Source organism: Pogoniulus pusillus, chromosome 15 (assembly GCF_015220805.1).
Source record: "Pogoniulus pusillus isolate bPogPus1 chromosome 15, bPogPus1.pri, whole genome shotgun sequence".
NCBI lineage: Eukaryota > Metazoa > Chordata > Aves > Piciformes > Lybiidae > Pogoniulus > Pogoniulus pusillus.
The window spans coordinates 23,940,568-23,961,571 of NC_087278.1; the positions used below are offsets into that span (position 1 = coordinate 23,940,568).

General features: G+C 41.8%; 1 protein-coding gene across 1 annotated transcript; it reads left to right on the plus strand.

Moving 5' to 3' along the window:
• Positions 1-800: 800 nt before the first annotated feature.
• On the plus strand, positions 801-20,669 carry AMN1 (antagonist of mitotic exit network 1 homolog). The gene is made up of 7 exons (XM_064155787.1): positions 801-936; positions 5,350-5,482; positions 8,295-8,439; positions 9,511-9,728; positions 11,531-11,587; positions 14,952-15,063; positions 16,292-20,669. The coding sequence occupies exons 1-7, from the start codon at positions 863-865 to the stop codon at positions 16,363-16,365; spliced, it is 813 nt and encodes a 270-aa protein (XP_064011857.1). The 5' UTR covers positions 801-862; the 3' UTR covers positions 16,366-20,669.
• Positions 20,670-21,004: the final 335 nt, after the last annotated feature.

Here is a 21,004-nt window from a genome sequence, read left to right on the forward strand (position 1 = left end):
TATTTTTTCTCCCCGGTATCTCCCAGGGCAGACACGCTGTTCTAAATATTAAGTGCTGAAAATGTGGAGAGACAGTCCCTTTGTGCGAGATATTGTTATAAGTACCAGGCATAAACTGGCGTTCATGCAAGTTAAGGCTTTAATAGAGTCGCAGGAATCAGGCAATGTACAGGCCTGGGTGCGCAGGGAGGCTCTGCTCTGCCCTAACGCACAGCCTTTTGTTTTTAGTGTTCCCTTTTGATACCCCATTCTATTACATATTCATTACTAATTCTAAGAAAAGGTTGGGGTTTGCTTATCAGTTCTAAGAATGGGAGGTGTCTCTTCCACGCATGTCTCTTTTTATCCGGTGGTCCCTCTGGTGGTCTTCAGGGATGAAGTAAGGGGTCTTCCTCAAGTGTCCGCTCCGTGAACTCCAAACTAGTCCTCTGTTTGCTCATGCACAAAGGCTGTCTCTTCCACCTGCCTCCCTCCTCCACCAAGCTTTCTAGCTTCTAATTATTTATTGCTGTTATCTTAAGCCAAGTGTGTGCTTTTGTGATGGCTGTGCAGGGAGGAGTGCAGCTCCATTCAAACCCCCCCTTCCTCCCTGTCCTGGGCCTCCTGCCACGAACTGATCGGCTCAAATATATATTTCTCACAATTTGAAGGCTCTCACAACACCTGAGGCCGTTTCGTGAGACGCTCCTACCGCTTCCCGCTGCAATGCCTGAGGCGGCCCCTGGACAGGCTGGGAGCAGGACTACATCTCCCATCATGCCACTGGGGGGAGAGAGGCGCCGCCATTTTGGCTCCGTTCCCCGGAGCCGCGGGGCTGGGGCGGCGCTGTGTTGGCGCTGTGTTCTCGGACCCTGCCGCCGCCATGAGCCGCCTTAGCGGCCGCTGGGACGGCCCCGACAAGGATTTCCTCGCTCCTTCACAGCTCCTCCTGGACCTGTGAGTGCCGCCCCGAGACCCTGTGCCCAGCGGCCCCTTTTCCCGGCGGGTTCAGGGCGGGTCAGAGCGCTGCTCTCGCAGCGGAACAGCGGCCTCCAGTAACGGCAGCTGCACCGAGGCAGCTGCAGCCCGGGGGCAGGGTCTGGCCGAGTGACAGGGCAGAGGGACGGAGTTTAGCAGGCCTGTGGTGGGCGTGGCGCGAGTGGGCGACAGCGGTTAGGAATGACACCAAGGCAGGGGACAGGGTTTGGCAGAGCTAAGCAGGAGCTACTGGAGAAGCGGCAGCGCTTGGCCGAAGTGACATGCAACAGATAAACCTTTAGGGATGTAGCTGAAGGATGTGGCCTTGTATGACAAAGGTCTGCATGCATAACAGGCATTGAACATAGAACAGGGGACAGCCACTCAGCAGGTGAACACAGCCCCACAGAAGGCTCAGAAAGTCTGTTTGACCTGGCTTAGCTAAAGCTGTAGGATGCTGGTTTGCACCGGGGAGGTGCATTTCGGATCTCAGTAGGAAAGGTTTGGGCTCTTAGTTTATTGCATAAGGAATAGCAGTAGTAGGAAAACCAGTAACAATCTTGTGTCCCTTTTGAGGCTGGGGATCCCAGCTATCACAGCAAAGCCCTTTCACATTGCTGCACAGATCCTGTTTGTGACAAGGTTCACACTCATTGTGCTCTTCAGAGCTTTGAAGATTTTTTTGAGAAGAGAACAACTGTTCTTCATTTCTGTTATAAATTGAGAATGACTCAAAATCAAAGTGTCCAGATTACAAATTTATTTATAATATTAAGCAAGTAGAATATGAGCAAAGTTGCAGCGCTGGACGACAGGGGAGTCACCGCTCCTGCCAACTGTCGTGTCAGGTTTCTCAATCAGCCTATATTTATACCACATTGTCTGCCTTGTTCCGCCTATAAATCCATCCTTTCTGCCCATGTTCCTTCTTTTGGGTTAGGGTCTTCCTTCCCTTCTGGTGGTCGTTGAGGATGAAGTAAGCAGTCCTCCTCAGGTGTCCTCTGGTTAACCCGTCTCCAAATATGGGTTTCCTTTGGCTGGTTAACGTCTCGAATCCCATATGTGGCATGTTTTCTCAAAATTAAGGATGTACCTAAAGCTTAGTCCTTGAAATATGACTGATTAATGTCCCGAGTCCCATATGTGGCATGTTCTCTCTTATCTCAAAATTAAGGATGTACCTAAAGCTTAGTCCTTGGAATATGACTGATTAATGTCCCGAGTCCCACATGTGACATGTTCTCTCTTATCTCAAAATTAAGGATGTACCTAAAGCTTAGTCCTTGAAATTTTTAGCAATTAGCTAGCTTATTCTTTGCACATTACCATAGATAGCATGACCTCTGCAGTTAGGCATATTTCCTGATTTGCAACAGCTGTACCTACACTGCTGTTTGCGGCTAGGCATACTTAACACTCTATTAAAATGTTTCTTGATTAAACAATTACAATTACCTATTACAGCTGAAGGATGTGGCCTTGTATGACAAAGGTCTGCATGCATAACTGGCATTGAACATAGAACAGGGGACAGCCACACAGCAGGTGAACACAGCCCCACAGAAGGCTCAGAAAGTCTATTTGACCTGGCTTAGCTAAAGCTGTAGGATGCTGGTTTGCACCGGGGAGGTGCATTTCAGATCTCAGTAGGAAAGGTTTGGGCTCTCAGTTTATTGCATAAGGAATAGCAGTAGTAGGAAAACCAGTAACAATCTTGTGTCCCTTTTGAGGCTGAGGACCCCAGCTATCACAGCAAAGCCCTTTCATATTGCTGCACAGATCCTGTTTGTGACAAGGTTCACACTCATTGTGCTCTTCAGAGCTTTGAAGATTTTTTTGTGAAGAGAACAACTGTTCTTCATTTCTGCAGTCAAATAAAGGCATGTTACATGCTGCTTAACCTCAAGACAAGACTGTGGATGTTGTAATCTACTTGTAAATATACTGAGCTGGAGCTATGCACAGGCTTTATTAGTGTCAGTCAGCAGTCACCAAGGTACAGTGAAGGCACTGCATTGTTACACATCTCCAGAAGTAGGAGTTAAAAGTGTGTGCACTGATTATCTAGTGGTCACTCGTGCTAATGGACTTGTCTCTGCAGCCAAGGCTTGTGGTTAAACTCTGCCTGGATTCTGCTTTAAATTGCTGTTTCCTGGTTGCAGTGTCTTCTGCAGTGACCTGCTACAAGTATCTCTATTACGCTGCTAACTCTATAGGGTTTTTGAATTGTGACTCCATATGGGAAGTCTTTCCTTGTGTAACAGATTAGTATTAGCCTTAGTATTTTGTCCTCTGTAGAGTTTTCAGTTGCTGTGAGTTAAATTTGCTGTAGTTTCATGCCTGATTCCTGACGAGGTTGTGTTGCAAAAAAAAGCTGTCTATAGGGACTCCATCCAGAGTTCTGACTCTACGCTAAATTTACTTCGCCTTAACTTTAGGCTGCTGCTGCCCCCTGCCACTTCTGGCAGTATTATTTCTCTGACTTCAAACTTTTATTCAGGAGAATTTTCATTCAGGTCAGATATCAGACAGTTCTGTGAATTTCATAACCACCCTGAGAAAGGCACAGTGAGAAGTGGTTGGCAGGATAAGTGAGGGATGAGTACTAGCCTTTTCAACCTCTGTTTGGACTTTAGGTTTGGTTGGAGCGGTGTGTAATGACATGTGGACTGCTAGTAGTAATTCTGGTGAGGGGACTGGAGGGAAGGTCTTGTGAGGAGAAGCTGAAGGAGATGGCGTTGTTCAGCATGGAGGAGACTTAAAGGGGACTTTAACACTCTCCACATCTACCTAAAAGGAAGCTGTAGTCAGGTGGGTGTCAAGCTCTTCTCCCAGGTAACGAGTGACAGGACAAAGGAGCATGTTCGGAAACTCTGTTAAGGAAGGTTTTAGTTGGGTATTAGGAAGCACTTCTTTACAGAAGGGGTGATTAGGCACTGGAGTAGACTGCCCAGGCAGATGGAGTCACCATCCCTGGAGATCTTTAAGAAAGGATTGTATGTGGCACTTTGTAGCATGATTTAGCTGATGTCATGGTGTTAGGTTATAGACTGGACTTGATGATCTTGGAGATCCTTTCCAGCCTTGGTGATTCTCAGGTGCAGCCAGAACCCACGAATAATGTTAGAGCAACCATCAAGCCTATTCCTGCCAAATCAGGGAGCCACCAGCCTCCCCTCAGCCTTTGTCCCCTTCACCATTCACCCAGTGTCCACCATGGGCACTCACCAGTGATGATGGGAGAACAACCCCTCTGCCCAGTTGGGCACAGCTTAGAACTTCTGCCTTTCCTGGAATTGGTTAAAAAGGAGAGAGGGCAGGGAGGGCAAAGTGGTCACACCTGGGATGGGAGGAGACTCTAACAGAACCCAGGTGCTCTGGGTTTGGGGGGAAAAGGGAAAAGTAAGTTGTGGTGTGGAAAAGGGACAGATATGGTGGAAAAGGAGAGGTGGTGCTGCCAGGAGGCAGATGGAGATGAAAAGAGAAAGATGGGGGGAAAAGGAAGGAGATGGAGAGGAAAGGAGGAAAATGGGGGGAGGGGGAAAGAGGAAGATGGGGGGAAAGGAAGGAGATGGAGAGAAAGGAGGAATATGGAAAGAAAAGGAAGGAGATGGAAAGAAAAAAAAAAAGGAAGATGGTGCAAAATAGAAGATGGAGAGGAAAGGAGAAGGATGGGGGAGAAGGGAGATTAAAAAAAATCCCCAAACAACAAAAAACAATAAAACCACCCTACAACAACAAAAAAACAAGCAGAAAACTGGATTGTAGTGTTTACATTGAAACCAGCCCTCTCATGACCAACACTTTGTCAATTCTGCTTGGAGTAAAAACCAGACATCTTCACCAGCTCACTATGTTGGCTGAAGAAGAGCAAGCCACACCTGCCAAAGAGGAAAAAATTAGGGAATAAAGAGGAAAACTAAGAAATAAAAATGACAAACAAATACAAATTAAATACATATATATTCAAAGCATGAGGTCTTTCAGCAGGTTCTCCATGGGATGCATTCCTGTATGACCTGAGCTAGATTTCATGGTCCTTATCTGGCAGGGGGGGTTGGACTTGATGATTTATGGAGGTCCTTTCCAACCCCCATCATCCTGTGATCCTGTGAATATACTATCAGCAAATTAATATTGTGATCTGGATCAGTGAGTGCAGTGAATTAGGCTACAATTGTTGTCTACAGCTGGTTGGGTAACACACAGCAAGATCAGTTAATTGACTCAGAAGAGCAACAACTGAATTGGTTCCACCATGGAACAGATGGAACTAGTAAGGTTTCGAGGCAGCATAGCTGGGTGCAGAAGATGACATTTTAAGGCTTGATTGTTGTAGTTTTAAAGTGTAATACCTTCTTTTGACTGTACTGTAAACTTTCTTTATTTCAGGTGCCTTCGAAGTTTGACAAAGAACCTTTCCAGATATGCTGCAGATATTAAATCGTTGCCACCCAACATAAAGGATAAACTGATTAGTTTAATGAGTAGGCAAGGACAAATAACAGATTCAAATATCAGTGAGGTAAGAATCCACTCAAGACTATACTGCTTGTAAGAGTTAATACAGAGAGATAAACTAAACTGAAACTGTTTGCATGAAACAATAAATTCAGACATGCTTACTCTGTCTCTGTTTTTAACAGGGTTTTTCTTAAACTTTGTAATTTTAACAGTATTCATAGTAATAAGGTTTTGTTTGTAGAATCAAGTAAATTAAAAATGTTCTCCCTTCAGTGGTAATTGACTTCTGTGTAATCACCTGATGTATATTACCCCTTTTCAGTACAGGAAACTAAACTTATATAAACCAGTTCCTATTCCTGAATGTAGTATGTTTCAAGAAGCTAATGATTCAGAGGAATTGACTCACAGATGGACTGTAAGCTATCTAGTGGGGAAAGTGTAGGGTCCACACTCTACCAAATTGCATCTCCACTGAGACAAAATTTCAGTCAGCTTATATAGCATTTTTCTGAAGCACTCCATTCTGTGGTTCATCCCAAATAAGCAAGTAGTCTGGTTACATTACTGCAGTGCTCTATTTTGTCTATTCTAGCTCATTCTATGCTTTTCTAGATAGCAAAGCATACACACCTAAAGGCAGCTGTTTTGCTGGGTGTCATACTCCTGCCGTGGGGTAAGCCTCTGACAAGTTAAAAAACAAGAATTATGCTAGCTCATACTTATGCTAAGAGTGGCCTAGTTCTGTCAAGCAAACCTTAACTCCATTCCTTAATTTACTAGGGCATAATTTAGTAATGTTATTTTCTATTGACATTAAGCATTCAGTCTTGATTCTTTGAAATACATAGAAAATTCAAATTCTCTGATCCATTTTGCTCACAGAGGTGTTTTCAGTGTTTCAAAATTAAACCAGTTAATGACTTTTCATTATCTGTAAATTCAGGGGCCTGTTGTGGTATCTGTCTACTGTCATCTTTTAAACCTCAAAGCAGGGCATGAGAATTGGGGCAAGCTGAAGGTTGGTCTTAGTAAACCAGAAAATGAGTGACTCCCTGTTCGTTCCTGCTTTGTCCTGTGACTCAGAAGAGGCAAACAGTATTGGTTTCTCACAAAGTGGAGCCAGAGCTAGAAGTACTGTGGAAAAATTACTAACAGCAAACTTCATCATTAGTATGCTTTTTTTTTCCAACTGTACAAAATACATCTTTGAATAGAAATAAGAATCTTATTCTGGAAAATATGAGTTGAGAAAACATTCAGGGTATCTGTTAAGTACTTTCTAAGCATCCTAAGAAATGGATATAATTAAAACCATATGATTGTGTGTGTATACATGCACAAAACCTATTAGTAGGTTTTTAGACTGGAAATAAACTAGAGATTTTAAGTTGCAGTCTTTTCCTTCTTATTTAGACTTTCTTGCATCTAATAGTTAATTTTCTCAAAAAGACTCAGGCAGTCTCAAAACCAGCAGTTTGTTCAATTTTATTGTGTCTTAGTGTGGACTTCTGAAAGAAATCCAACAGTCAGGAAAGGCATCTTGAATAACTGTTAATGCTCATCTGGTATTTAGCTGTCATCCATGCATTTGGGGGTTTTGGGTTCCTCAGATATCAGTCAAATAAGAGCTGAGTGTTCTCAAAAGTGCTCAAAAGTGTACTGTGGGATAGGTGTTAGGTTTTGTGGCATAAAGAGACATATTGAAGGCTTCTAGCATTTGGGAAGAAAAAGCTGTCAAAGTTGTCCAAGGTCTGCCATTCATTTTGAGGAAGGTGGTGATTATAATCTCCCAGAAGCTTTTACTTTTTTTAAAGGCTAATTTGACTTTGTCATTATGGCTTTTAGCATCTTATATATTTGCAATCCAGAAGAAAACCATTATTACTTGTAATATTTTTATTGTACCTGTTAAAATGTTGAACCTGAGAAAGAAATGTGTCTTTAACAAGCTGCTAGCTCTGTGGTTAGCTTTGCTTGTGCATGGAAGTTTACCATTAAGCTTTTATCCTTGTGTGTTAAGGGAGGGAATAAAAAAGCTGAAGAGAGTAATATAATGTGATGTGAAACCATCATCTACTCTTTCCCTCTTAGTCTGAAAAACAGCTCAGCAAAACCACAGTTTTTTTTGCACAAGAGGGAGTTATAAACTATATTTATTAAGGAGTAGTGAGAATCATTGAAAATTAAAACAGAAATAAAGTATATGGCCATTGCTGCTAAAATCTGAGGCCTTCCTTTGCTTTAGGTCTACATTTCTAAGTCCTTTCTGGGAATATTTCACAAAAACTCCAACCTGTGGCCTTGTGGGAGTGAAAGAGCCTTGTTTAATGAGGATTTGGTACCTCCTCAAGGTACAGTAATGAGAATCCTTGTTTATAAGAAAAAGAGTGTGTGTTAGGTGAGAAAAAATACTCTGGGGTAAAATACCTTTCAAATATTACCCTTATGTGTTCAGGAGCTTTAAGTTTTGATCACTGTCAGTACTTTTTCACACTTACAATTTCTGCCATGAAAGTTGAGTATGTTTGAGGGCATTATCCTTGATATAATCCTTCTACCTTATCTGTGTTGGCAGAAGCACTAGTGTTAGCAAAGGTACCTTCAAAATAGTAGTGTTAGTCCCCTCCTACTCTAGATGTGATCACAGAAGTTGAGTGTTCATGCTGTAGGGGCTGAACCATTGTGCTGTTGTGACAAATATACTGTATTTTCTTCAGAGTTTTTAGTTCCTAGGACTGGCAACTCCATCCTCTAATGTATATTTTTGTTGAGTTCTATGTGATGTCTACCATTTGCAAGTATTTTAGCTAAAACTATATATGTTCTGTGGCACAGCAGAGTTTGACTGAAATGGTAGGTTTTTGTTACAGGTGTTGCATCCAGCTGTTGAGTCTCTAGACCTCCGAGACTGTGATATTTCAGATAATGCATTACTGCAGCTTTATAACTGCAAACAGCTGAAAAAAATCAACTTAAATTCTTGCAAAGAAAACAGATTAGGAATCACTTCAGAAGGTATGTTATCTTCGTGTAGATAACTGGGATCTTATTTCTGCTTTATTTTTCTTATTAGATGGGAGTAAATTGCAAAAAATACTTGGGCTAAAGATTGCTTTTAAAAAATCCCCAGTGCCACACCAATACTAATTAAAAGTCTCTTCAGTGGTGTAAATTATAGACCAAGAGCACTGGTTGTCTTCTGAGAGAGAGCTATCAGGTTACACTCATGCTAGGTTTCTGGTAAAACTATGCTACATTTGATCATATTTTCCATTTTATCTTAATTATTCCTTCTTCAAAACTTGTTTCAGAGCCTCACCAGTACCACTAGTGTTGAAGTGCAAAGCCTGTGATTTCCTAAAGTAATTTTTTACCCTCTTCCAATTAAATGTGCTTGATAATAAATAAGCTTATAGCATCTTCTTTGACTTAAAAGACTTTACTTGCTTTAAAGACTTGAATTGCTTCACAATTTCAGGTATTACTTTTAACCTCCAGTTTCAAGTTGTATGAAGGAGCTATTAGCTTAAAATAATTCAACTTGCTGAGGTTTATTTCCTACAAGTTTTGATTTGTCTTTTGATTACATGTAGTCCTTTGCTCCATCATTACTACTTGAGGCCAAATAGCCATAGAACCATGTAATGGTAAGGGTGGAGGGGACCTCTGAAGATCACTGAGTCCAACCCCCTGTCTGAGCTAATGTATACTGTACAGTCTTGGTTTATATTGTTTTACCAGTGTATAGTGATACACTTACCTCTTTACTTAAGTCATTGGCACTTTTTCATGCACTCACTCAGATAATACCTCATGTATATAACATCCCTCAAGTATTCTTCTGCAGTATGGATTGGAATCAAGCATTTAGAAGTTTTAATCAACTCTATCACTGTTCACTGTAAGTTTGTTTTTCTCATCCTTGAATTAAAGAGAGCACAGCATTTTCTTTTTATACAGGGTCTTGTTGTCAAGGCATGAAATGAAAGTTGAACAATTGATGACTGAGGGAGAGCATATTGGATTCAGACTGGTGGTTATGTTAAAAAATGAGTACTTTTTGTAATGGCTTTGTTTCTTTGACAGGTGTCATAGCTCTGGCCTTATCCTGTCCTTACTTGCGTGAAGCGTCTTTTAAAAGGTGCTGTGATATAACCGACAGCGGAGTTCTTGCTCTTGCACTCAACTGTCAGTTTCTAGAAATAGTGAGCTTGGGAGGCTGTTCAGGCATCATGGATGCATCTCTGCAGGCACTAGGGGAAAACTGCAAATTTCTTCACAGTGTGGACTTTTCATCTACTCAGGTAACTACGGTGGCAGCTGGCCAGGTGACTTTAGTTTGTTTATTTTTTAAGGCTCTGGTGATAAAGTCGAAACATATCCTCTTTAATGTTCATTGGCTCACTGGATGGCAAAGAACTGGGGGAAGAATGTTGCCTGAAAGGACTGTGCAGACTGAAGCAGTTTGTGGAAGATGTGGGACAGATTAGAATCATAGAGTCTACCAGGTTGGAAGAGACCTCCAAGATCAGCCAGTCCACCCTATAACACAGCCCTAGCCAATCAACCAGACCATGGCACTAAGTGCCTCATCCAGTCTTTTCTTGAACACCTCCAGGGATGGTGACTCCACCACCTCCCTGGGTAGCCCATTCCAATGCCAATCACTCTCTCTGGCAAGAACTTCCTCCTAACATACAGCCTGTACCTGCCCTGGCACAACTTGAGACTGTGCCCCCTTGTTGCTGCCATGTAATATAAGCTCTATGAAGAAAACTGTGTGGTGGATCTGATAACCAGTCCAGCTTTTGAACGTGGGAGGAAGTGTAATGAATTTCATTCCTGGAAGCAAATTAAGAAAGTTGCCTTTCTTGCCCTTCTAAAGAAAGGAATGTCTTTTGTCTGCTGTCTCTTACGGGCAGTCATTGCTTTGTGGCTGCTTGTAGCCAATCACTTTGGTAACACGTTTAGTGCAAATGTATGGTGGTATCATGGAGGTATCCACAAAGAGTAGCTACTGAAAATGAAGATTTATGCCAATAAAAAATTACCCAGCACTCTGATGGACGAAAGTAAATGACAAGTTGTGCTAGTTTGAGGCTAGCTAGAATGTTTTGGTGAGAAGAAGTAGATTACAGGTGGTGAAAGGGAAACAGTGGTGATGTCTACTTCACTTGTAAGCTTGCTGAGAGGTATAAGAGCAAGAATCCAAACATAGATAAGGGAGTCACTCCCTGTCTGGGCCATGGGCTGCATTTAAACCTTTTCATTTATAAGTGCCACATTCTGACCATAATAGCATACACACTACTAAATGACATAAGGAAGCTGCAGAAATGGTGGCTATGCAGTTGGGAACATCCTGACAGAAAAGCCAGGCTGGTTCACATGGGAGTAAAAAAACAGAGTGTTTAATTAACTGAAAAAAAAAATGTAGTTGCATAATTTTATCTAACAGCTTAGGTAGAAAATATTATAATTGTCTAGGTTCTAGTTTAAATTTCCCAGAGGCTCAAATATAGTTAATAGAACCAATAACAAGTTATAGGATGCCTTTACCTCTTCCCTCCTTTTCCCAAAGAAAAGGAGTTAGATGTAGAGAGTATAAGGTAAAGTACACCCAAATAAATAGTCTCATTTCAATTTGGAAGTTTAAAGAAGGTATTTGAGGTAGAGAAGTTACAAAAGATATAGGGAAGGAAAAACCTGATACAAAATATGTAAATACAACCAGTTTGATGGCAATGGTTTGACTGCCTCATGGGTTATGGCCATGAGAAAGAGAGAGAGCAAAGCAAGCAGTTCTGTTTTTTATAGGGGGGCTAGACAGGAAATGGGAGTGGGCTCACCACCACACCTGGTAGTGTTCAGACCCACCCCCAGGGGGGAGAGGTCAGGAGGACCTGGGGTCAGGGCCAAGAGGACCTGGGGTCAGGGTCAAGACCACTCCCCCAAGAGAGTTTACCTTTTACAATAATGTAAACTGTGTTCAGTGACTGCAGGGAGTGAATAAAGTAGCATTTCTCTCCCCCTCCCAAATAGATGTGTTTGAAAAAATTTGGCTTGTAACCATTGTGTAAATACCAATGTGTTTTTTTTCCTCCAGGTGACAGATGATGGCGTTGTAGCACTAGTGAGTGGAACATGTTCAAAGAATTTAAAGGTAACTTAATTAACCTAATAACAAAGAAGTGAGTGAAAGTAAATACCTGTGTTGCTAAATTACTGTCATAGTAGTACTTCTGAGGGATGTTTTTTCTTAAACTAACTTTTGCTTGTGTGCACACTTACCCTGACTGTGGCTATGGGTTGTATATTTTCTGTCTCTCTGTAGCAGTGCCCCAGACCAGCTTTTTCAGAACCTCAGTCTTTTTGAAATGAGTTTTGTTCTGTTGAATGTGTTCACTCACAATGCTTTAGAAAGCTATACAATCATAGAATCATAGAATCAACCAGGTTGGAAGAGACCTCCAAGATCATCCAGTCCAACCTAGCACCCAGCCCTAACCAATCAACCAGACCATGGCACTAAGTGCCTCATCCAGTCTTTTCTTGAAGACCCCCAGGGACGGTGCCTCCACCACCTCCCTGGGCAGCCCATTCCAATGGGAAATCACTCTCTCTGTGAAGAACTTCTTCCTAACATCCAGCCTGTACCTCCCCTGGCACAACTTGAGACTGTGTCCCCTTGTTCTATTGCTGGTTGCCTGGGAGAAGAGGCCACCCCCCACCTGGCTACAATGCCCCTTCAGGTAGTTGTAGACAGCAATAAGGTCACCCCTGACCCTCCTCTTCTCCAGGCTAAACAGGCCCAGCTCCCTCAACCTCTCCTCATAGGATTTGTGCTCCAGGCCCCTCACCAGCTTTGTTGCCCTTCTCTGGACATGTTCCAGCACCTCAACATCTTTCTTGAATTGAGGGGCCCAGAACTGGACACAGTACTTAAGGTGTGGCCTGACCAGTGCTGAGTACAGGGGAAGAATAACCTCCCTTGTCCTACTGGCCACACTGTTCCTGATACAGGCCAGGATGCCATTGGCTCTCTTGGCCACCTGTGCACACTGCTGGCTCATCTGGCCAATAAATGCAAATGAATGCTTATTTTTTTCTCTTGATTTCTTTGGAGTTTCTTCTGATTCTGTTGAACACAAGTAGGATTTGTAATGTGAATAATTTCATGGGTTTAAGAAATTACCTTGAGAAACACCTCTCTGTAGATAAATCTCTTAACTTATGAGGGCAGCTGTGAATGAAGTGACCTTATTGTGTTCTTTTAGGATCTGAAGGGGGTCTACAAAAAAAGCTGGGGAGGCACTTTTTAGGCTCTGAGAGAGTGACAGGACTAGGGGGAATGGAGCAAAGCTGGAGATGGGTAGGTTCAGACTGGACATGATGAGAAAGTTCTTCAGCATGAGAGGGGTGAGAGCCTGGAATGGGTTGCCCAGGGAGGTGGTTGAGGCCCTGTCCTAAGAGGTGTTAAAGGCCAGGCTGGATGGCGCTCTGGCCAGCCTGATCTAGGGTAGGGTGTCCCTGCCCATGGCAGGGGGGTTGGAATTAGATGATCCTTGTGGTCCCTTCCACTCCTGACTGATTCTATGATTCTAAGTTATCTTTGCATCAGATGAGCACTGAGCCAGTGATGGAGAAGAGGTATCTCATTCCTCTTAAAATAAATTATCTACATTATTTACTTGCATGTGTACTTTCATAGAGGCTGGTTCTGATTCCAAGTTATCAATCTATAAACTGAAATGGGAAAAAAGTAATACTTTCACTAGCTTATCATATTTAATTTAAAAAAACCACCTCTGAACAAAATACCAAATTTGAGTCAACTGACAGTATGAATAGGCTGGAGAAAAACAGAACAGTTATTGTACTGTTTGGGGAGTGAACAGTTAGACTTCTGTTAGTTTTTTTCTTCAGCTGATTTTGTCTACTTTGAACAGTGTGTTTAGTCTTTCTATGCCCTCTGGTACGAGATGAAATGAGTATTTTTCAGACCATAACAATGACTTTTTTTTTTTATCTATGCTAAAAGCAGCTCGAAAATATCTGAATAGTAGTGTGAGGTTTGCTTATTCATTTTCATGTGCTCAATATTTGTTTCTGCTTTCCTAAAAGCTGTGTATTTAAGTGTGTTTGCTTTTATTTTGGGGGGCCTTTTTTTTGAGAGTCTGTGCAGTAATAGAGCACTTGTTTGTGTTATAGTCCTCATACCTCTGTGTCATGTCATCAAAGTGCAAATTTATAGCAAGTGAGCTAATATCAGGTACTTGGTGGAAAAAAAACTAAGGACTTAAAGTTCTCAAGCTGTAATTAGCAGGTAGATTCATGCATCTTTTGACTTGATTCAGGGGCATTCACAGATTCTACATTTCACTTATTACATGGATCTAAAAGTATCAGCTTTTTAAGATCTTGTTTCTGTGAATGTAGTTCTTGTTTTCTTTGTCATTATTCTGTTCAAAGTTGCATTTATAACAGAAGATCACTTTAATTTCTGCATTCTTTGAACAGCTTTGGAGTTTATTATTTGGAAAAAGACTTTCACAATAAAACAGTCTTGGCTTTTTCTTCTTTTTTGCTCAAGATTCTCAAGGTGTATTTTCCCAAATCCTATATTTGTTACATTTAACATTTAGAGAAGGATATATTTGGTAAGAGATGAATCCCCTTGCATTTCAGCTGGTCCGCAGGGGTCAGAGGGGCTAGGAGTGGCTGGACATCTCGCTTAATAGGTAGGTCAGTTACTGCCGTGACTATGGGCTCAACACCAGACACAGGAGCAGCCTGTCTGCTGTAGGTCTGACTGCATTCAGAAGCAGCAATCAGGTGCATGAATAGAACCATCGATTCATATGCAACATGCACAGATTCTTTAAGATGGCTGTGCCCTAAGCTCTATAGCTCTGAAATGCAACTGCAGTCACAAACTTGGTCTCTTGGGGAAGCTCTTGGCATAGCAAAGGTTACAAAATTAGCAGAAAAGTACTCTTTCTGGTGGGTAGGGGTGAGGGGGACAAAACCACTGATCTGTCTTGGCTCTTCAGTGTCCAACTCTCAGTCCTCTTCAAATAAGATCTGAAATGCTGGCTGCCCAGGGAGGTGTTGGAGTCACCGTTCCCTGGAGGTGTTCAAGAAAAGAGTAGATGAGGCACTTAGTGCCATGGTCTAGTTGACTGGCTAGGGCTGGGTGCTAGGTTGGACTGGATGATCTTGGAGGTCTCTTGCAACCTGGTTGATTCTATGAAATCAGAGCAATATTTACACCTTGTTATCTATGATTGTGCAGAGTGTGTGTTTGGGACTGTGGTCAAACCATTGTTCCTGGTGGTCAAGCAGTTGTTCTTTATTAGTTGAACAAGATATTTCTTGGTTTTGATGTGACTCTTCTAGTCAGCAGTATTGCAGGTGATAGATGGAAGAATAGAATGGTGAGCCTTTGCCTCTGAAAAGGATTGGGCAAAGGTAAGCTCTGCCTCTGAAACTATGACAGGCTTTTGCTACTACTGTTTTCATAACAGGAGATCCACATGGTGCGCTGTGTGAATCTGACCGACATTGCTGTGGAAGCAGTCCTTACTTCCTGTCCAAAGATACACATTTTTCTGTTCCATGGATGCCCATTGATGACAGGTGAGTCAAATCATGCAGGGACTATGAAGGGTCATTATTTCTAAACAGCATCATCTTGCTTGCTGGAAAAGAATACTGTACTTTGTGCATGATCTTTAGTAATAATAGGTAAAGTAACCATACACTGAGATTTTCAAAGCAAGAGTTTGCTTTGAAAGGTGGCATCCTTCAGAGAAAGTTTTTTCTTTGTTTGGAACCTGATTTGTTTGTTTGTTTTTAAATTTCCTTCCTCCCCCCTCCCCAATGTGCTGATGAAGTCTGAAACTTGATGATAAGACTTCAGAAAGACATGTTAGCATCTTAAAACCTACTCTGTTCCAAAAGTATGAAACAGCATCTATTCAAGAAACAGTGGAACTGTTCAGACAGACAAAAAGCAACTGAAGTGTTAGATCTTGGGTTCATAGAATCATAGAATCAGTCAGGATTGGAAGGGACCACAAGGATCAGCTAGTTCCAACCCCGCTGCCATGGGCAGGGACACCCTACCCTAGATCAGGCTGGCCAGAGCCCTGACCAGCCTGGCCTTTAACACCTCCAGGGACAGGGCCTCAACCACCTCCCTGGGCAACCCATTCCAGGCTCTCACCACCCTCATGGTGATGTTGAGGTACTGGAATGTGTTCAGAGAAGGGCGACAAAGCTGGTGAGGGAGCTGGAGCACAGCCCTGTAAGGAGAGGCTGAGGGAGCTGGGGGTGTTTAGCCTGGATGTGCTGGTTTGAGCATGTACATAACACCATTCTTGGTCTGGAAAGACAAATCACGTGGAGACATGGAACTCCAGAGAGAATCAAATCAGACAACAGAACACATGTCAAGAACAGTCTTGTGAAAAAACAGGCCAAAGAGCACAGTACTGAGTGGATCTACCACATGCCCTACTATGCACCAGCTTCAGGAAATACTGAATGCTACCATGGTTTGCTGAAAACTGCCCTAAAGGCCATGGAGGGTGGAACTCTGAAAAACTGGGACAGGCATTTAGCATAATCAACTTGGTTGGTGAATAGTAAGGGGTTTTTAAGTTCAGTTGCTTGGTGATACTTTACAGTTAAATGCTTGGAGAAAGAACTGAGTAGGTTTGAATTACTACAAGTGTATCTGAAGTGTGATGCTGTAATAGCAAGATAAGCAGAAATACAGATACAGAATAGGATTATTTTGGGGTTTATCTAATTTCTAAATACTTCTGAATGAATAACAAGAAATTCCTTGGTGTTTTTGCAGATCGTTCCCGAGATGTTTTAGAGCAGCTAGTCATATCAAACAAGATCAAGCAAGTGACATGGACTGTTTACTGACTATTTACCGTGTACAGATGAGTGTAAAGTTTACAGATTGGCGAGCTCTTGCAGAAAACAAGCATGTTCATCTTGGAGAAAGAGGTGGTGACTTCTGTACCATCAGATTGCTTCGCCCTGTGTGCCCACCAGAGGTCTCTGCCCATTCCAGTCGTTGCTTGTAAGTTTGAGCTTCCCCGCTGTCTTTACTTGAGGCCCTGCCTGGCTTTGCGTTGCTGATGATACTTCATTAAGAGGAAAGTTATGCTACGATTTATACTACACTCTCATTGCTCATTATCCCTGAACTATTAGACTTGACTGATACTTAGCATTTTTTAGCATCTTAGCTACTTATACAAATCCAGTTTAAGTAAGTCTGTGTTCTGACTTTGTAGTCTGACTAGGTAATTGCATGCAGAAGTACCTGTGAAATTGAGACTTTCATCTGACAAAAGTCAACAGGGAGATGTGGTGAATGGTGATGACATTAACAGCAATGTGATTGTATCTTAAGTAGTAGCAAACAATCTCCTTTCACATCTACTTTTGCTAGACCTGTAAGAAAACCTTTTGATGCCACAGAATTCTGAAGGGTTTACCATCAAATATTTGATGATTTTTTTACACATCCAAAAGTAGAGTCTGCAAACATGTAAATATAAACTTGCTTTCAAATTGTTATGGTGACTTAACAAATTTCAGGAGAGCTATAATCAATCAAAGAGTCTCATGTATGGGCAAATACTGGTATGTTCCTGCATGGAAGTCTGTTTAGGGAACAAAACACTGGTCCTTATAAGCATAGCCTTCAGTGTGGTAGTACCAAACTTAGTGTCTGAGTACATGAATCTCGCAATGGTAGAGTTAGCAGAGTATGTATTTTGCTGTATGCATCTTATTGTATCTCTAGTGGCCTCCAGAAGCTGAAAATGCCAATTACTGATATATCATTCAGCTGTAGTTACATGAAAGAAAAAAGAAGTTTGGAAGTGTAGAATCAGTATATTAGTGATGAAGCAGTGGTCTCATCACAATTACAAGTCATGGTCATTGGCTTTCCTGAAACAGCATAACCACTAGTGAGACTTTCACAATTTCTATGTTAAACTTTGTTAAATGCTACCAATATTAGCATTATACAAGGCAGGTGGCACACAGTGTTGATAGTCTGAATCTGGAAGTAGCAGGGTTTAGCTAAGGTGCTCTTGCATGTATCTGATGACACTTAGAAGCCCAGGAGTTTAGGCAACCATAAGGAATATGCTTACTTTATCATTTTTATAACCACACCCATTTTAAATGTTGCAAACATAAACCAGTCTTCTTCTAATCTATTTAAGGTTCAGGTCAAATGGCATGGAAGATACTAACATATGTTGCATCCCATAATATTAAAGGATATTGTGATGTCTGACAATAATTTCTGTCCTTCTGTTCATTATATGGTTTATTGAAGTGCAAATCCATTTAGAAACCTTGATCAAGCCTAATTGTCAAACTCCAATGCCTCAATCCTGGACTTGATGATCTGTAAGGTCTCTTCTAACCCTGATGATACTGTAATCCCCCAGTTCTTGTTGTAAGCAGTGCTATTGCTCAGCCCAGTAATGAATGTGTTCCTATCATACCCATGGGTATAACTGCACCAATACAAACCATTCCTGCAAAGAGAAATTGGGTTTGTTACATTAGTGATTGGGATCTGAAGGCTGTAACTGCAGCAAATCCCTGGACCAGATAGAAGCCTACGATCCTAATTGACCATGATTTATTCTCTTTTTTATTTTACCAAAGAGTAGTTTATTGTTTTTCCATGTGGAATCTCTGGTATCAGGGCCCATCACTCCTTTGAACTTGTGGATGTGAGTTGGCAATACATTTGTTTTCTGCTATTTTTCATATTGATCCACCTAGCCAAGTAGGCAGCAGCAATGATACACTCAGCAATTGGGTCAAGTAAATAAAGCACAAGGACCAGGCTGGCAGACATAGTTTCAGGAAGGGTGGCCAAAAAAAGTAAGTAGAATTGTAAGCAAACTCAAATTGGAAGGGGACTTAGGAGGTCTCTACCCTAACTTCCTGTCCAAAGTAGAGCCAGTTCAGATCAGCTTAGTCGGGGCTTTATCCACCTGAGTCTAGATGACAGAGCTTTTGCAGCTTTTTGAGGCAACTCATTCCACTGCTTGGGGACATTCATGGTGCAAAGTTTTCCTTTGATACCATTTGACCCTATTTTGTTCAACTTAAAAGCTGTCCCACTGGAAGAGCCTGAATGTTGTCCTGACAACCTCCTCATAGGTATGACCAGGCTGCTCCCCTTAAAACTTTCCCCTTGCCAGCCCAAACAAGCTAAGTCATGTTAACTGTAACATAGTGCAGTGATGGGCACCAGACTTATGTCAGATGCCACTTTCCTTTCAATGCAGAATGAAAATAGTAAATTAAGATAATGTAAAGCAGGTAAAGGTGAAAGATAGCTAAAATCTGTAACAGCAAAGGACACTTAAAAACCATCTGCTTGTGCTACTGCTAGCCTCACTGACAGGGTTGTCTTTTTCCCCCTTGTTGATATAACCTTGGAGTTGTCATGCTGCAGCCAAATTCAACATACACTGTCCCTAAACATGTATGCAGCCTCTTCTGAATGTGTAACTTAGTGGTATATGCTTAAAAATCTGTACAGGCCTGTAGTGAATTAACACTATATTTTCAAGCTGAAAGTTGAATGTAAGTCACATTAAATCCTAGTGCACAGTCAGAGGATTTCTGGAGTTGTTTTTCAACCATTTTTGGTTATACTGGTATTCTTCCATGCCCTTAGCTGTTGGATTGGCTAAATAACACCTTGCTCATGATTAGCTCACTTGGGGTTTGATTTATTGTTAGGTTTAGATTTGATTTACACTTATTTGTGCTTCTGGACACTTCAGGCGGGTAGCCTACAAGTAGTTCTCTTAATTTGGCTATTTCCTTTATCACACCAAAAGTAATGTAATTCTGCTACGAGAAGTTGATTGGAACAACCATATTGCAAGTTGGTCCCACTGGGAACAGTAGTAACTACTAGATCTCAAGGAAAGAAAATCTGGGCTGGGTGATAGGTTGGCCTGGATGATCTTGGAGGTCTCTTCCAACCTGGTTGATTCTATGATTCTGTGAAATCCTTCACTGTCAGAGCCTGAGTCTACTCTCTTGAATGTTTGTTACTGGCAGAACTCTATGATTCACCGTGCATCAAAAACCCTCTAGTAGTTGTTACCAACAAATGTTTACAGGAACTGGATGAAGCAGGGGAAGCCTCATGTGTACACTCAGTGCTTCATGTTCTGAATTGTTTTGATACTGTCATTATTGCAAATTGTTGTGTGAGAACTGTGGAATATTCACACACTGTTCTGAAGATTAATTGTGAGTCTTCCCTTCACTTCCATCTGTACATGGTCATAAAACACCAATTAACATCTGTGCTCCCAAACCTCCTACTTCATAAACACCGTGGTTTTCTGAGTACTTTCTTGTGTTTATAGACTTGTCAGACTCTGGACCTAATGTGTGTAAGGCTTTAGCCTCACAGTTAGGACAAATGTGGTTGTGGTTAAGACAGGAAACAACATATGTCAACTCAGGAGGGCTTGGAATACAGTGGATGGTGTCCTCCTGCCAAGTTTGCGTATGTTCCACTGAGATAAGGAAGTTTGCTGCACACGGTGAAAAGGATAATAAAGTAGAAGGTCTCTGCAACCCCTGACTCAACTGGTGGAAAGGGTAATGCTGCCCTTCCCCACCTTGTGCATGCACAGACTCGTAGGCAATGTTTCCCATGACTAACCCACAAAACAACACCCATTTTGGGAGGGAATGAAAAGGACCAGAACACACTGCCAGATGCGTGGCCGTCACCAAAGACCCAAGGAATGGGTCAGGAAAGACATCACTGGAACTCTGAGTGTTGATCTGGATCTTTTCATGTTCTCTCTCAGACACATTGTATATATGTACACATATGTAACTTCAGCCAGACAGGTAACAAATCTCTTTTTGTATGGTGATATAATGCAAGTCCCCTTAATTTGATCCAAACCAGAGCCACTCCTTTATCCTTCCTTCCTCTACTGTTGAGAGGGATGTGACAAAAGCTTCCATCACATCTTCTGGCATTTCAGTAGTTGTAGGTGCATTGTGTTTAGTTCTGCAGTTATTACTTCCCCACCACTACTTGTTCAATAGTTAACTGCTGAAGGTGGCAGTTGCTGCAAGATGGCTCTGAAAAACCTTGGTTTCTTCTTCAAATGGCTGCAATTAAAGCCTCTTGGATAAAATTATCTCTTTTTTTCTTCTTTTCTTTTGGTCACTTTTTACCCTGTAGAGTTCTTTCTTGACAGACATAGTTGAGAATGATTCAAGCTTATCCTGCATCTCCTCAGGAGAAAAATAATTCTATCTCACTTTTATTCCTGCTTTTTATGTAGTTGCCTTCTGTTCAGACACATCACAGAAGGAAAGATTTTTTCATCCCTCACCAGCTTCCCATGGTGTTAGATTGACTTTTTTTACCCCTGCAAAGTAAGGGAGGGTAGATCATTTGACCCTACTCTCTAGGTTATAAAGTTACCTTTTAGCTCTTGCTGCTTAATCACTTCCCTCTTACTACAAATTT

What these genes read in the sequence shown, in the direction of transcription:
- AMN1 (XM_064155787.1), top strand. Translation starts at nt 863, where the DNA reads ATGAGCCGCCTTAGCGGCCGCTGGGACGGCCCCGACAAGGATTTCCTC. An exon ending in TCACAGCTCCTCCTGGACCT is followed by an intron (nt 937 to 5,349) that starts GTGAGTGCCGCC and finishes TCTTTATTTCAG; the next exon opens with GTGCCTTCGAAGTTTGACAA. An exon ending in CAGATTCAAATATCAGTGAG is followed by an intron (nt 5,483 to 8,294) that starts GTAAGAATCCAC and finishes TTTTTGTTACAG; the next exon opens with GTGTTGCATCCAGCTGTTGA.